Source organism: Gracilinanus agilis, chromosome 1 (genome assembly GCF_016433145.1).
Source record: "Gracilinanus agilis isolate LMUSP501 chromosome 1, AgileGrace, whole genome shotgun sequence".
NCBI classification, from domain to species: domain Eukaryota; kingdom Metazoa; phylum Chordata; class Mammalia; order Didelphimorphia; family Didelphidae; genus Gracilinanus; species Gracilinanus agilis.
The window spans coordinates 220,783,310-220,800,566 of NC_058130.1; the positions used below are offsets into that span (position 1 = coordinate 220,783,310).

The window sequence follows — 17,257 nt, forward strand, 5'->3', positions numbered from 1 at the left end:
TCTGCTTATTTGTTGCTATCTAAAGAAGAACATAATATACTACACTGCTTTAACTTAAGCTTTAAGATTTTCAAATAACTCATTTGAAATAGTCCAATTTTTTGTCATTGGTTATTATACTTGTAATGTTTTAGACTAAAATAAAATCACTGTGCAGAGCTCTTTGAAACCTTAGGAATGGGACATTGGTTTTACGTTACCTCATTTATTCCTCACAACAGCCATATGAGATTGATGTTATTATGATCACCATTTTCAGATCAGGAAACTGAGGCAGATGGGTTAAATGATTTGCCTAGGGACATAATTGCTTATGTCTCAGATAGGGTTTAAACTCGAGCCTTCTTGACTCCAAGGCCAACAATTCTATCCCCATCTTACAACCTTTGATGTGCATAGCTTTCTTTCTCATAAATTCCTCAGGATTATCCTGGATCATTGCATTGCTATTAGTAGCAAAGCATTACATTTGATCATCCGATAATATTTCAGTTACATCTTATAACCTTTGAGATAGATAAAATGAATCTTTAAAAAGGGTCACTTTTCACCCTAGCACAAAGATACCATCCTGTCTTGGTAGCTAACTAAAGAAAAATGATGGCTTTCCCCAAAAAAATGCTGCCTGAGAATATACATAAATAGCTTTTTGGTCTGCTGTTAAGGTTCCCCATTTAAAATTTAATCTCTCTTCTTCCTGCCTTGTATATAGGGTGCTTTCAAAAATATCTTTGAGGTTAATTTTAAGTATGAAAATATAGTTATGTGATGCTTTAAGTATCTGAAATAAAGTATCCATAATCAGCTGAGATGACTGGTATTAAGGCAGACAAGTAAAAGTGGCTTTTACAGCATCTTGAAGTTACAAATTTGTGTTGTAATCTCATGAATGATCTTTAACATCAGATAATCTGTCCCAGATATTATATTCTACAAGATTGTTTTAGGTACACAGTTTCATTTGATCCAAACTGCCCTCAGGTTGGTGTGGTAGGAATGACTTCCTCCATTTTTACCGATTGATCAAAGAGATTAAGTGATTTGCCTGGAATAATTGTTGTTGCTGATGAGTCATTTCAGTCATATCCACCTCTTAGTGACCCTATTTGTGGTTTTCTTGGCAAAGATACTGGAGTGGTTTGCCCTTTCCCTCTCTGACTTATTTGACATATGAGGAAACTGAGGCCAACAGGGTTAACTGACTTGCCCAGGGTTACAAGGTTAGTTACTGTCTGAGGCCAGATTTAAACTTGGGTCTTCCTGACTTCAGGCCAGAAGCTCTATCCATTGGGCCATCTAGCTGCCCTTGCCTGAGATTGCCACATAGCAGATAAATTACAGAACCAGGATGCAACCTGAGGTCTTCTTATGTTACCTGCTGTTGTTTTAATGGCACCATGCTCCCTAAGTCTCTTACTATCATTCCTGAGTATTATGTATTCTTAGAAAATCCCACTATCTCACTGTGACCTTCGTACATTATATTTGTTTAGTGAGCTACGTGGTAATCAGGAGTGACTTTTAAACCAACCTTGAAAATTTTTTTCCCCACTTCAGGTCCTAAAATTTAATATGCATTTAAAATGAAAAGTATTTTCATCTGCCTTGTAATGCCTGCAAACTGGTCTGGATGGACAGGACAGTCCAAGGTGACTTTAAATGCTACAGCTATAAGGTGTCTTTCCCTGGACTGTAAGAATCTTTTATCCTTAGCCCTTTCTGAAAGCAGTCTTAGACCTACCAAAATAAATAACATGGCAAGTTTCTCACATAAAGAGGATTACAGAAAGAACATTTCACACAGAATTAAAAATAAGGAGGAGGAAAGGTTGATTGGTATTAAGCTGAAATATCACCTTATATTCAAGGCAATGTGCCTTTTATTACTTTCTGTCAAAAATAATTAATTCTCCCAATTAAGCATTGTTTTTCAATTTTAATTAGAATCTTTCATGTGAGTCTTTGTTGTTACTGCTCTTTGAAAGGAATTCATACTCATGCTTTCATAAAAAACCAAGTTAAATATAAATTACATTCTCCTAAATTTACTTTCCCATGGGATTACCCTGTTCTACATTTAGATTTAGATTTGTGTTGTTGGTAAGTCCTTCAAACATTCATTTTGAATGGCTAGAGTGCACATTAAGATTTTCCCAGTATATAGTAATGATCAGGAAAGTTAGGTACCCCAAGAATGTCTTATACTCTTATCCAGTCATTCCATTATAATTTAAGGTAACTTTTTAAATAAATGTAGCACTAGTATCTTCCTTGGTTAGCATGTAAGAAAGCCTCATTATTCTTCTCCTGCAGTACCTGACCAAACAAGTGGAGCTTCTACGACAGATGAATGAGCAACATGCAAAGGTTTATGAGCAGCTGGATGTCACCGCCCGGGAACTAGAAGAGACTAATCAAAAGCTAGTTTCAGACAGCAAAGCATCCCAGCAAAAGATATTAAGGTAAGGCTCCCATTTTCTTTTGTTGAGAAACACCTCAAGGAGCTATTTGGCCTACTCTATATGTGGACTTGGTAATTAGGACAGAATGTGGGCCAAGTATGATGACTGAAGTGATAACATGGTAAAGTTTGGGCTTGTTTCTTTGCCCTGGATGAAGGAGAGTGAATAAAACAGAAGTCATTTGCAATTAAGAAATCCTACTTTGAGTAGATGATAACTAATCTCTCTTCACTGCTCATGCCCTTGATTGAATGTGACAGGCTGTAATCAGTCTCTGTTCTCTCCTTCCAGTCTGACAGAAACAATCGAATGCCTACAGAGTCATGTTGATCACCTCCAGAACCAGATGGAGGAGCTGAAGACATCCAGTGAAGGGAGGGGGAACCAGGAGAGATGTGAACAACGAAAGTCATTGCACAGTTTCTCGTGTCTAAAGGAACTTTATGACCTACGCAAGTAAGATGTTGCCCATCTCTTCCCTTTGCATTGTAGCAATTCAGGCTAAATCCTAATCACTTCCCTTTAGAAATTTTAGGAAGATAGACCGACCTGGCTCTGTAATTACTTCATGAAAGCTGGTTCTTTCATTTCAGTTCAGACATACACATTCTTCTTTTATCTGAAAATTCTAAGATTTTCTACAAGAACTTTTTTTGAGCTTTCATATTAGAGGAAGATGAATTAAATTAACACTTTATTCGCCAGAGTATTTCCTGATGAGGAAAAGCCATTCTGAAAGCATGGAAAATTTTTCTATAACATTCTTCTAGCTAGTGAGGCTGTATAGTGATTGATTCCTAATGAATAAATCTGAGCCTCTTGGAGCCTTCAGAAGCCCCCATCTTTACTGACAGAGGTATTCCCAAACCCCAAAGTGTACTAGAAATACGAAAGCCTTTTTGACCTGGGATCCCTTATACCCATGAGAGGAGTAATAATAGTTTAGGTAGGACTTATTACTGATCTAAACAATATAGAAGTTGAAGAGAGGGCCCAGAGTTCCCTCAGGAAACACTGTAAATGACAGGTAAACAGAGTCTCTCTGTGCTGGCTTTCCCAGGGGAATACAGTAATTTTATGCCCTCAGGAAGGCCATGTCCCAGTATCCAAATTATCCCATAGAAATTTGGGTCATGGTTATCTCTGAGCCCATATTTGGGGTGTAAACTGTGACAAAGTAGGAGCAAAAGCAGTTGGCTCATAACTATCATAGCCATGTGTGAGTGTGACCCAGCCAGATCCTATTGTGAAAGTACATGGTCTTAGAGCTTCAACAAACATTAAGCATCCTACTATGTGCAAGACACTGGACATCCAACAGAAATGAAAGTTCCCTGTTCTCAAGTAGCCTATGCCTTACAAGGACGGTACAAAGTGCATGCATGTCAGTAAAATCCAAAGGGTATACAAGGTAATTTCAAGAACATTGACACCTGTGGAATCAGGATGGGAAGCTGGGAATTCTGATAAGGAGGGAGGCTATCCTGTGCATGGGGCAACCACCTGTGTACATTGGCAAAGATATAAAATTATGAATGTGGATGGTATCAAGGAGGCCAGTTTGACCAGAAGGAAGAGTGGATGAAGTGAGTGATGGCAATAACTAAGACTGGAAAGGGAGATGGGAGCCAGATTCGATCTTGAGGGCTTTAAACGTCAGTCCCCTGAAGAGCAGGGGAGTGATGTCATCAGAGCTGCATTTTTGGAGCACCAGCTTGCAGTTTGTGGAGATCGGAGAAGGGAGAGGCTGAAAGCAGGGAGACCAAGTAGAAAGCTATTGTGATAATCCAGGAGGAGAGGTGCGAGGATAGATGTTGTATGGAGGAAGAAGAGGCAGGGAGAAGCAGAATTGTTAAGACATGGCAAATGCATGGATGGGGTTGGGGCTGAGGGTGGGAGCATGAGGGAAAGGAAAAGGTCAAAGATGTCTCCAAAGTTGTAAATTTAAGTAACTGGTGGGATGGTGGTATCTTAAAAGAAGGAAGCTATTAAGGCATATGGAGAAAATTGTCTGGGAACACAAGAATTTGATAAAGTACCAGGCCTGGAATCAGGAGCACCTGGGTTCAGATCTGGCCTCAGACACTTCTGAGCTGGGTGATCCTGGGCAAGTCACTTAACCCCTATTGTCTAAGACAACCCTTACTGCTCTTCTGCCTTGGAATTGATACTTAGTAGGTAAGGATTTAAAAAAACAAAGAGTCTGATGGCCAACAGGCTGACATCTTCTCCAGGACAGGGCTTCTTTATGGAGATAGATAAGGAAAATCATGGGAAAATGGGTAAAAGTTAATCTGGTTTACTCTAATTTTCCTTTGCTTTTCTCTGCCAGAGAAAATGACATTTTTTTTTTTTTTTTTTACTGGAAAGGAGTGTAAAACTGGCAAAAAAAAGAGGTCTGAAACCCAAGAAAGGCAAGATAGTAAGCTGCTGCCCTTGATGGTTTCCAGTCACCAGGCCTACAGTATGAACTGGACCCCAGGATACAGAAAGAATTGGTGGAGTAATTACTGCATCATTCCATGATCTTTGTGAAACTGACCCATTAGGGAAGTGTCAGTACTTTCATTCTCCAAGGCGTTAGCTTAATTCTTATAGAATTCTTTGGGGTTTAGAGTGGTTTTGGTTATCTGGGTTCTACAAGGAGCCATATTCCAGCTCTGAGGATTCCTAAGATTACCCACAACTTTTTTCATTCCACATCAGACTCTTAGCTATTTAGGAGAACTTCTAATGCCTGTGTGATCTCAAGCCTTCCTTGTTCTTTCCTGAGACTTATGGAGGCTGCTGTTCTCTGTTCTTAGTTCTCTCCTCACTGGTTTCAGGTTCCTCTACCTTAGGAAAGATCTTACCCATCACTGAAAGACTTTTTTCAGACTCTTCTTTGTCTCATACCAACCCCCTACAATTAGGTGGATTTTAACCTCGGTGAGAAATTAGCCTTTGGATAAGGGAAAGAAACAAGCATTTGTTTAGCACCTGCTATGTGCCAGGCATGGTACTTTACAAATATCATCTCATTTGAACTTTACAACCACTCTGGGAAGAAGGTGTTAGTATTATCCTCATTTTACAGTTAAAGAAATGAAGGCAGGGAGAGGTTAAGTGACTTGCCCAGAATCACACAACTAGAAAGTGGCCGAGCCTAGATTTGAACTGGTGGTCTTCCTGACTCTAAGCCCAGTGGCCAACTCCTATGCCACCCATCTGCCTCTGTTAATAAGCAGCCTTGGCCATTAGCAGAGGAAGGTGACAATGGAGAATACAAGACACTTAATTCTTCCGTAAGTTAACATACTGCTCTGAGAATGGAAGTTCTCTGAAATACTTTTAATATGTTTACTTTTAGTTTATGATGAAAAGACTCGGAGTGCATTTGCTCGCTAGTCCTATGCAGCTTCATTGTAGCCACCAATGGTTTTGGAGCCAGAATCCTAATAATTTCTGTGCGTTGTCTCCTCTTCCCCCCAGGCACTTTGTGTATGACCATGTATTTGCTGAGAAGATAACCTCTATGCATAACCAGCAAACCCCTGATGAAGAAGAAAATGAAAATCTGAAAAAGACAATAACAGTGTTGCAGGCCCAGCTGAGCCTGGAAAGGAAGAAGAGAATGACCATGGAGGAAGAGTATGGGTTGGTACTGAAGGAGAACTGTGATCTGGAACAGCAGCTTGGTGCCTCAGATGCCTATCGAGCACGGGCCCTGGAGCTAGAGGCAGAGGTGGCAGAAATGCGCCAGATGCTACAGTCAGAGCATCCATTTGTGAATGGTGTAGAAAAGTTGGTTCCAGATTCATTGTTCCTTTCTGTCAAAGAACCCAGCCAGACTCTGCTTGAGGAAATATTCCTGGCCGGGTCTGAGCTGAGCAAAAAACCCCTCAAACGCAGCAGCAGTGAGATAGTGCTGAGTAGTCTGGCTGGGAGTGATATTGTTAAGGGCCATGAAGAGACTTGCATCAGGAAAACGGAGGCAATGAAACAGAGAGGTATTTCCCTGCTGCATGAAGTAGATACCCAATACAGTGCTCTGAAGGTCAAATATGAAGAGCTACTCAAGAAGTGCCAGAAGGAAGAGGAATCCCTGAAACATAAGGCTGTGCAGACTTCTAGGGGTCCCACACCAGCCCTGAATGTGAGGAGCCCAGAAGCTGAGCCAGTCCCCAGCAGCCAGGAGCTGGCCAGCATCGTTCCAGACTCGAGTAGTTCCACCACCAGCCCTCCTCCAGAATACAAAGCTCTCTTCAAGGAGATCTTTAGTTGCATCAAGAAAACCAAGCAAGAAATAGATGAACAAAGAATGAAATACCAGTCTCGCTCACCGCATTCTTAGCTGACCCATTTATAGTATTCTAGCTCTTGCTGTTAAGCCATTTCCCTCATCTCCTCACTTCGAGCCAGGGATTACAATTGGTCCAGGTTACCCGGGGGCCATCATACATGTCGAAAATGAAATCTCTTTGCTGATTCCACAAATGTATAGAGGAAACAGAGTAGCCATTAGGGTCAGCTCTCTTAGTTCATCCAGTAGCTATGACAAAACCAGCCTGCTCTCTGCAGAACAGGGGCTGGTGCTCTGACTTGAATGGAATTTATATCCCCCCCAAATGAAGGGGATTTATGTTAGAAGGGTTATGTTGCACTTGTGGTAGGAGGGTAGGGCCTGGAAACTGGCATTCAGACTCCAGTGGACAAGTCATTCTCAGCCACATGGTCAAAGTAGCTTAGTGTGAGCGTTTAAAATGAGTTAAAATGTCAGTGTTTGAGGTGGCTATCCAGAAATGTGTATAGGGTGTATATATGATTGTATGGAAAATGTACTGAGGATAGGCTGTTTGGAAATGTAATTTGCAATAAGGCAGGCTATATTTTCTAATTTATTTGCATCTGATGTTAGAGATGGCTTTAAATGTTTAAGGCAAGTTACTTATCACCACCCAAATAGAACCAAAAGAGGATAAGTTATTCACAAAGCACACTTTGTGTTACTAATGTGGAAAAAATAATTGTCCTCACACTTGCTCGTTTTCAAAAGCAGGTTTTTCAGAAACCATTTGGCCAGGAAAGATGGGAGAAAGGGGAGGGGGGAAGCATGGAGATTATTCTTAAGGCTTTAGGTATGACACTGGCTTTTGCTGAAGCCACTCATTTGTTATGTATATCTATTGATAAGGGTTTGTAGGCTGGCAGACCATTTGGCTAAATAAGCTCTTGTTAAGTTCTTAGCATTCTTGTCAATGTTTCTCACTAATTACAGAAGCTGTAATAACTTATTTTCTGTCTGTCTCCTTTTTAAACAGTATTTGTATCTACCAGTGCAGAAATATATCTGCATATGACCTTATATACATTATAAATTAAAACTATTTAAAAGAACTGAAGTTCTGAACTACTGTAAATATTTTTCTTAAAATAAAGCTCTCTATGGAAATTTTAAAAAATGTGTGATTCATACAAACTTTTAAGATGTTTCACTGGCCAAATCTATTCTCCCTTTAATAAATGACAATGTTTAAAAAGGAATTAAGAACTGCACACCTGCTTTGAAACAAAGTTAAAACCACCATTTATTTAGCAGAGACAAATGCTCAATTATCTGGCACTGCATTGTTGCAAATGTAAGTAGAATCACTACTTACCACTGGAAAGACTGGAAACCCACCGCCCTCCCTAAGCCATCCCCCACCTTGGGAGTTAAACATTTTACCTCTGCTACTATTTTCACTGCACTTTCCCAAAAACTGAATTCTTTCTTAAAAGAGCCTGAAAATGAAAACATTTATTTATTTTTGAGATTACAGATTTCCTTTATGTTTAGTTTGCTTTTTTTCATAAAATAATATTTAAAGTTCTTCTGAGCAAGAATTATTCTCTCTACAAGTTACTCATACTTAATTGTAAGGGGCTTTTCTTCATATTAAAACCCCGCCAGTATACAAAACTATTGAAACTGTGAAGGTCATCAAATGGTAGACTAGACAAGGCCTTGGAAGTCTAGTTCAAACCCTCCCTTCCTTCCTTTCCCCTCTTCTCCATTTTACAGATAAAGTAATCAATCATTGAGACCCATTGGCAAGTTCTATGATCTCTAAGCAACCTGAGGCCAAGGATCCCTCTTGATCAGTCTATCCCACAATACTTGGCACAGAAGTTTAACTAAATTTTCTAACCAATGAATGTGTCCTCTTCTTTATTCCCAGTCTCCCATGCCACAGTGCTGCTCAAAAGGTAAACAACTTCTCTAAACAAACCCGACTCTCCTCAGCCCCAAACACAAATTGCACCAGAGAAGCCCAATTACCAATAGGGTGATCAGAAGAAAATAAAATTTAGATCTACATTCAAGAAATTAGGACATAAGAATATTTCTGATAAGCAAGTTGTATAATTCAAATCAATTTGATATATAAGGACCATTTTCTAGATCATATATATTGTGTGAAGGTTGACAAGGCAAAAGCTGAGGGATATGCCCTTCACTTATCCCTAATGGGAAAGGGGATATATAATGTACATTTTATGTAATATATAGCCAGCTAAGAAATTTTTAAAAGGTAAACTCTTCCTCTTGAGATATGACAGAGGCCTTAAAGAAACCATTCAGGAAGCACAAAAGCTTATTTCTGATGTCACCCAATTCCTAGCGGATTTTAGCTCTACATATACTTGAATGTCTACGGATCTGTTCTCATGAGCTGAAATGGGAGATTAAAAAGTTGGAACCACCTGTCTAGTCCTTACTGTTTGTTTGCTAAGCTACAGGGCCTATCTAGCTATAAACCAAAAAGAAATACTTTGTCTTTTTGACTAAATTCATAATTCATTAGGTAATTTTTTTTTTAAATCCTTAACTTCTGTGTATTGGCTCCTAGGTGGAAGAGTGGTAAGGGTGGGCAATGGAGGTCAAATGACTTGCCCAGAGTTACACAGCTGGAAAGTGTCTGAGGTCAGATTTGAACCTAGGACCTCCCGTCTCAAGGCCTGACTCTCAATCCACTGAGCTACCCAGCTGCCCCCCATTAGGTAACTTTTTAAGGAAAATTTTCAAAAATTAAATGCTACACATCTTTCATGTATTTGCCCAAATAAAGATTACCCACCTAAAATATGATCGCTTTAACAGGAAGATAGGATATACAGTGAAAAACTTAAATAAGATATTTTAAGACTTACATTTCTTTCAATCCAAATGTTTTATTTTTTTTTTTTAATCACTGGCTTTTCTGTCACTATCATTCTCTTCTCCATCTTCCCAAGTCATACTACCATCCATTGCATTTGAATGTCCAGTTTTGGGAAGCCACAGAGATACTTTCTCATATTTAAATCCAGCTGAACACTTACATTCAATGATGGCTTAAGTTTTTCACCTAGAGGGAAGTTTCTTCACAGCATCAGGGTATTATTTTCAGAGGTTGTCCTTAAAGGACTCTTATTATTTGTAGTTTAAACCAGTTAATTGCTATTGTTTTAAGAAGTCTTCATCTCTCATCCTGGACTTTTGATTTTAGCAAAACACAATTACCTGTATTTTTATAACCTAAAAAAAAAAAAATCTAGAATGAGAACTGGCCAAAAGTGTTAAGGGAAGCTCAGGAAGCAACAGCTTCCCATCACTGGAAGTCTTTAAGCAGATGCTCTGAAAAGGAATATTTGTTCAGAAACAGGTTTACTAAAATGATCTTCAGAGTCCATACGCAAGTCTGAGACTGAGATATGGTAATTCTGATTGTTTCATAACTAACTGAACAGGGAGTGATGGCCACCCATGAGGGAGATGTTACCCTTTAATGAAAAACTAATGAATTTCTAGTTCCCAAAGCTTTCCAACCTATGTAGTTATATCAAGGGGGTGAATAAAGGGATACCCACAGATTTCACACAAGGCAGATTTGGCAGTCAAGTACCTGCCTATATGCAGGTAAAAAGGTCAATTTCCCAGCATCTCACAGTCTTACTATTGGCTATGATGAACCAGTAATGCCCCTGCAAAGAAGCCATTCATCAGAGCTTGGGACACCTCTAGTTTTGACATTACAATAAAAACCTCATTTTCCTTTCTATTTAGGAATCTTCCACATTTTGTGCAACTGTTTTAAAAGCTGTTTACATTGCTTTTCTTTTGTCATAAAAAGATGGGCACCCAAATGATGCCAAGAATTGGTGTTAGCATTTATTTTAAAAGTACACAAAATAGAGATCTGTACATCACAAATTGTGATAACTACACTTACATGTTGTCCAGGACTTACCTTTACTTGCATAGCTATGCAAACAGGTCAAAAGAATATATAAATTTGATTCATAAGTCTGTTCTATTTGCTGTTTCATGTAAACAATTAAGAGAGAGTTGCTACATAAGGTAGTAACATCATTTAAAAATTTTAAATGGCTATAAAAACCCAACAGTATTATACTGCAATTTGGCTTGTTTAATGGAACTAGCAGATGCTTTTATAGACAGAAAATCTAAGACTGAGCATCAGCTTCTAGGCATTTTAAGTATTAAAAATCTCAAGCTTTCCTCATCCTGTAAACAAAACTTTTAACTTGGTTGGCATTGAATTACAAAATAAGATATTAAACCATGATTTTTTTTTTCCATCTTGCCTGTATCAGTATATACTCTCTTTATTATTAGAATGGAACCAAATGAGAAGCAAAATACATTAGGAATTCCAAATGATACTGGAAGAGAATCCTGGCTGATCTCTCCTCAGAGCACTCCTGCCTCCAGCTGGCCATGCAAACTCAATGTGACGACCTCTGTAACTGGCTTGTGCAGTGCCCCTCGGCCACGTGAAGATCAGATCCTGCCCCATGTTCCCTGAAGTCAGTCACGGTGTTACTTCCATCTCTGCTCACTGTGGTATCCATCCTCTGGCCTACACTTGTGGGGTTAAGCAGTTCACTATGACTGTCAGGACTGCACTGTTCCCTTAAGGTACCACATGCCTCCATAGCTTACACAGCAGTCCTGGGAATAGGTGGAGGGAAAAAAATTCAGATGTGAGAAGTTATTACAATGAACTAAACTTGGTCACATTCATAACATCCTGAATGATGCCACTGATGCTTAAGCAACAGAGGTTCTTAATGAATAGCTAGGAGTTCAGAGACACATGGACATCTCTTTTCCAGGTCAGTCTGAGTTTCTGCATACCTCAGAGTGATGTTGTGGAAGAAAAAGCTTATGTGAAAAGTCCTTTACAGATAGAGACAAATAAAACTACTTGGTTTTTTTTCCACTGCAATGATTTTTATGAATGCTCTGCTTTTTAAAAACCTAAATTACTAGGTAAAACATATTTTTCTCAAAATCTTATAATAGAACCCTGGACCTCTGGGACTCAGGAGAACTAAATTCTAACCCCAGCTCCTTCTGCTAAGAAACAGTAGTGTTCAAAGGATTTGGGATCAAATTCCAGCTCTGTCAACTTAAAAAACCTGCATGATGTTGGGCAAGTCATTTAACCCCTTCAGCTTTACTTTTCTCATCTATCGAATGAAGAAGCTGAACAAGAGAGCCATGTGGCTCTGAGGGACACATCATTTCACTTCCCTTGCTTGTGGTCATAGACAGGAAAAAGCATTGCTAGGGATCAAACTCAAGTCCTCCAAAGATTCCAAAACTAGAACTCCTCCAGTCTATTTTACAATTTATTTACATATCCCTGCCATGAAGAAAGGGCCTCTGTATCTCAAGACATCCAAAGTGGGCTATTACCTTTAACACTTTATCCACTTCCTGTTTGCTGAGGTCCTCTCCACATTCTTGATTTAGTCGAGTCTGGATCAGATTCCGACGCACCCGATAATTTTTGGAAAATATTTCAAGTAAAACCTGTCGATGCTGAATGGTAGCAAAAACACAATCATTTGATATGCTCACTCCAGAGAAAGGAAAATAATTTCCAAAGAAGAAATGCAGAGATATGAGCTAAGAGTTCAGAAGACTGACTATCCTCTGCACTCTTAGTTCATCCGGTCTCAAGCTTCTTCCACAGGAAGTTGTCCTTCCGGCCTCCTTCTGCAGGGGGATGGGAGACACAGTTAAGAGCTACTCTGACCTGATCTCTTGGGAAGGGTGAGGGGTAGGAAAGGTGAGGGGAGGGAGGGGGAGACCCTTGGACCTTTTTCTCCATGACGTTAGCTCTGCTTTAGGCCAGAGAGACAACTACTTTCTATCAATCCCATTTCTAACCCAAGGCACTAAGGTCCATGCTCTTAAAGAGAGGTCCTTTATGGAAGTGAAATGGGGACTAGAGATGCTAAATGCTATGTTAGCTTGCTTTGCCTCTTTTTCTTTGTAAAAAGGAGGAGTTCCACGGGAAAGGAAGGCATATTAGGAATTCACTGTGGAATAAAAAGCAAAGGGCATCAGTAAAGTTTACTCAAACACAGAAATAATCTATACAGATCAAAACTGGTCTGAGAAGCTGCCTAAGACATGGAGAAGTTAAATGACCTGCCCAGAGTCACATATATTAAGGTCAGAGGTGGGATCTGAATCCAGTTCTCCTTGATTCCAAGCCTAGTACTGTGGGTATTTTATCATACTGCCTCTAAATAATGGCACTTAAAGAAGAAAAGAGGTCAAGGTGTTCTTTTAAATCCCACTTTCCTAAGAGTGAAACATAAAAGAGTAGATTGGGGAAATGCAACTACACAGCTCAGCAGGGCTCCTGCAATGGTCAGAGCAAAGTAGACCTCACTTTACAAAAAGAGTAATTTTGTCTAAACCAATTTCCAAAGCACCAAGATAAATTTACGACTTAAGAGGAAATTCGTGGACTTCATCATCTGAATTTATCGTTATGAAAACGTCAACTGCTCAAAATTCAAGAACTGTAGTGCATCCTTTTCTAAATCAAATAACTCCTTTGTAATGCAAGTAGTCACTATGCATGTCTAGTAATGTTTTTTAAAGTCTACATTTTCTAAAAGTGAAGCACATCAGCTCTTCCCTTCCCCTCCACCTACTGGGGCCAACTGTGGCCAAAGGGCAGACATTCTGCCCCACCCTACCCCCTCACCCTCACCTCAATTCCAAGAGTTTTGTTGAAAAGAAACCCTACTTCCACCTAGCACAAGAGGCCGGCAATGTGAAAAGGGGTCCTGAGAGGTCCCTTTACCTGATCACTCATGTCTCCAGACTCCCAGAGCGCAAACACCTTCTGTTCATCAGGAGAAGCAGCAGTCTGTGGGGGAAACTAATCAGGACACACATGTGAGATAGGCTTGAACTGGGTTTGATTTTCCAAAAGTACAGGTCTGACCATGTCAGACTATTCAATAAACTGCAGGGGCTCCCTATGATCTCCAGAATCAAATAGAAGATTCCTTTTCAAAAGCTCTTCACAATCTGGTCCCGTCCTCCTTTTCAGCCCTTCCCCACCTCATTCTTCTCTGCATTCCAGCTGCACTGGCCACCTTGCTATTTCTTGGAACAAGTCATCACAACTGACAAGACCATTAATCTTCACTGGCCATGCCCAGACCTGGATTGTTCTCCCTCTTCATCTCTACCTCCTGGTTTCCTACAAGTCTCAGCTGAAGAGAGTTCCAGCCTTCTGCAAGAAGCCTTTCCACCTGTTGATTCTCTCCCATTTATTCTCTCTACATTAACTGCATGCTGTCTCTTTCATTAGACTGTGAGCTTTCTGGTTTGGGGGAAGACTTGACCCAGGGAGTTATTTCCCTACTGCATTGACACAGCTATTCAATCTCTGCAGATCTAATTCCTAAAGAGAAAGAAAAAAGGGAACAAGAGAGTTCCCTCCAGCCTCTCTATCCAGCTGGCAAGGGGAAAGTAGCCACAAGGAACATAAAGTGCATCCTTCCAGGCAGGTAAGAAGCAAATGTCTCTCTTGAGCCCCAGTATCTGCCCTCCAGGCATAGGGCTTCCTCTGTGCCTCACCCAAGGAGCAGCCAGCCCAGGCTCTCTGCCAGAGCCCAAAGAATGACTGAAAGAGCTAACAAAGTCCCCTTGTGACTGCCCAGTGAAGGTCAAGCATCTGGGGCTAGAAGAGACAAAGACTTTAGAACAACTGGAGAACACTGTCCCCATTTCTATCCCTCACATACACAAACTTGAATCTTACAACCATGGTACTGCTCAAGACTTGAGCCACACCTAATCTTGGCACTGGCATCTCCAATGATGTCAAAACTACAGCCCTACTTCACCCTGACTCCACCTATCCCAGTCAGATGGGGAGACTGGGCAAGCAGAAGGATAAAGCAAACCTGTCCAGAAGGCCAGGGTCCACAATCCCCTACAAGGCACAGTCCCCAACTGGTGTGCTTGGTAAATGGAAGTCTCATTGCTCCATTATCAATTCCCCTGCCTAGGATGCTTATCTTGAATCAAAGAAAGATTTTCTGACCAAGGAAAAATAATAATGATAATAGCATTTACATTGCTAGGCACAGTGCTTAAACACTTTACAGATATCTTATTTGATCCTCAGAGTAATCCTGAGATGTAGGGCACTAGTACTATCCCCATTTTAAAACTGAGGTAAATAAAGGGTAAGTGACTTGCTCATGGTCACACAGCTAAAGGCAGGAGGGTCGGATTTGAGTTTGGGTTTTTCTGACTCCAAGCATATCGTCCTATCATTTTTTTACCTAGTGTCCTTTTAAAAATTCAGGGAGGAAAAAAGTTTCCCAACCTCATCTTTCACCTGTGGATGAATTATTATTATGGTGGATGAACTTTCAGAACTGGGATAATCCAAAGACAGGTGGTTCTTCCCATTTTCTAATCCACCTGGAGGCCAGAGCTGGTCAATCAGACTGAAGTCTCTGGTAAGATGAGAGAGCCAACTTGGTATAGTGGAGCAACTGTTGGAGTCAGGGAAATGGCAGGACCCCCAGTGTGATTAATTGCCATCCCTAACACATTATAGCTGGGTTATTTTAAATAAGTCATATCTCCTCAGGTTTTGACATGTATAAAATACCAATTTCACAGTCTTATTTGAAGAAAGTGCTATAAAAATGTCAGAATCCTGGTTAATTCCAATCTCTTAGTCAATCGTAAAAAGCCAAATGGATTTGTGTTGATTAGCAACCACAGCCTACCATGGGATCATGAAAAATGTTGTGATCTCAAGAGATAGAACTTTGGTCTATTAGGGCAGCCCATCATGAATAACTTCAGGGCCCCTGTAGAATGGAGGGATTACAGCATCTCTTCAGGATGGCTTTATTGGGCAGAAGGGGAAACATCAGAGGAGCCAATGTAGAACGCTTGCCTTTGAGTTAGGGTGCCCCCAAACCAGAGTGACATTTCTAGCTGGTGATGTGAGAGGTGGTGGAAACTTAGGTCTCCTTTGGACCATCCTAAAGTAAGGTCAGGAACTACCAGACCAGTCAATGTACTATTAGAAGTGCTAGGGCTCTAGGCCCAGCTGCTTCTCAAGATATATGCCTGAGCAAAGGTTCCCTCCTAAATGAGAACTCCCAATTGCCCCTTGCTTCCCATTGTGGAACATTACTTACAGGCACCAATATCTGTTTGCAGCCAGCAGCCAGCACTGTGTCTTGCAGCATCCTGTCTGAAATGCCACTGAACAGTGTGTGCCCGGGGGGCAGGCTGGCCAAGTGCATGTTAAAGAGGCGCTTCAGTTCGCTCAGGGTGAGCACAAATTGCCTCTGAAAAGTGGCCTCAACAAAGGCCCTCAGTTCCCGAGCCATGGGTGCTTCCCCACAGCCCACCGGGGGGTGCCCATTGAGGGTGTCACCACCTGCGGCTCGTCCAGCAGGGAGCCCATTGGCCAGCCGGTTTCTGAGGCTGCCACAGGTTGAAGTGTCCATAGGTTCCTCCTCCTTGTCACCTTGCTCATCCTCCTCTTCCTCTTCACTCACTGGCTCCTCCTTGATCCGAACACTGGATGGGGCCTGCATTGCCTGCAATTGCTCCTTCTTCCACTGTAATTCTCGTTCTAGCAGCAGGTGGTTCTGTTGGGCCTTGGCCTTGGCTGCTTGGACCCGCTGATCCCCAGAAACCAGCATAACAGGCACTACAAGGGCAGACAGGGCATTGCTCAGAATGGGAAATCCCTTGTGTCAGGGAATGAGACACTTCAAAGGCTTCTACCTCAATTACAAATTTTTTTGAAAAAAACTGTCCCAAAAAGAGTTGGTTACAAGGGAAAAGGCTCAGGGGATAGATAGCCTGAAGTTACTACAAAGGAAGGGTCATTTCTCCCCATTTCCCAAACAGGAAAAAACTGAGACCCAATCAGATTCTATAAGCTCCCAGGAAATACTCAATGTGAAAGAGCCACGGTTGGAAGTCAGATGTCTCTTCCTAGCCTCCATAACTACAAAAATCTCTGATTCTTGGGCCAGTGATAGCACAGTGATAGAGAAAAAAAAAAAAACAAACCTCAAATTTATCCAGGTGTGGAGAGGAGAAATCAAAGAGCACTTATTGCCTCTGGACTTGGAGGATCTAAGTTCAAATTTCTACCGGTATGACTGTGGGGCAAGTCACTTGCCCTCAGTAGGTATTGGTTTCCTCATTTGTAAAATGAGCAGGGGTGGGATTGGATGGTGTTTTAGTACAGTATTGTGTCTACAGGGCAGCCTAACGAATATATCTGTTGGTGAGAAGCCTATCCTGGCCAAACCCTCTAAAGGAAGGCAGGAGAGAGGGCACTGAAACACTCCATCTCACTATTCACATGCCAAACCTTCTTTGTATGCTGGGATCTGGGGCCTACTTTTTGGCCAGGCTCTGGACTCAGCTTTCATGCTGAGCCCAGGTCAGCAACCAGGAAACT

General features: G+C 41.0%; 2 protein-coding genes across 2 annotated transcripts in view; one reads left to right on the forward strand and one right to left on the reverse strand.

Annotated features, from left to right (window-relative positions):
- Positions 1–7,913, forward strand: part of CDR2 (cerebellar degeneration related protein 2) — a 35,688-nt gene extending 27,775 nt beyond the window's left edge. Inside the window, exons 3-5 of the mRNA XM_044660225.1 lie at positions 2,314–2,462; positions 2,754–2,918; positions 5,934–7,913. Coding sequence (XP_044516160.1) covers positions 2,314–2,462; positions 2,754–2,918; positions 5,934–6,795 — 1,176 coding nt within the window. The 3' untranslated portion in view covers positions 6,796–7,913. The remainder of the gene's footprint in view (positions 1–2,313; positions 2,463–2,753; positions 2,919–5,933) is intronic.
- A 1,655-nt stretch (positions 7,914–9,568) lies between these two features.
- POLR3E (RNA polymerase III subunit E) overlaps positions 9,569–17,257 on the reverse strand; it is a 32,432-nt gene continuing 24,743 nt past the window's right edge. Inside the window, exons 19-22 of the mRNA XM_044660235.1 lie at positions 15,972–16,492; positions 13,598–13,675; positions 12,190–12,315; positions 9,569–11,439 (exon numbers count right to left, since the gene is read on the reverse strand). Of these exons, the coding sequence (XP_044516170.1) occupies positions 11,383–11,439; positions 12,190–12,315; positions 13,598–13,675; positions 15,972–16,492 (782 nt within the window). The 3' untranslated portion in view covers positions 9,569–11,382. The remainder of the gene's footprint in view (positions 11,440–12,189; positions 12,316–13,597; positions 13,676–15,971; positions 16,493–17,257) is intronic.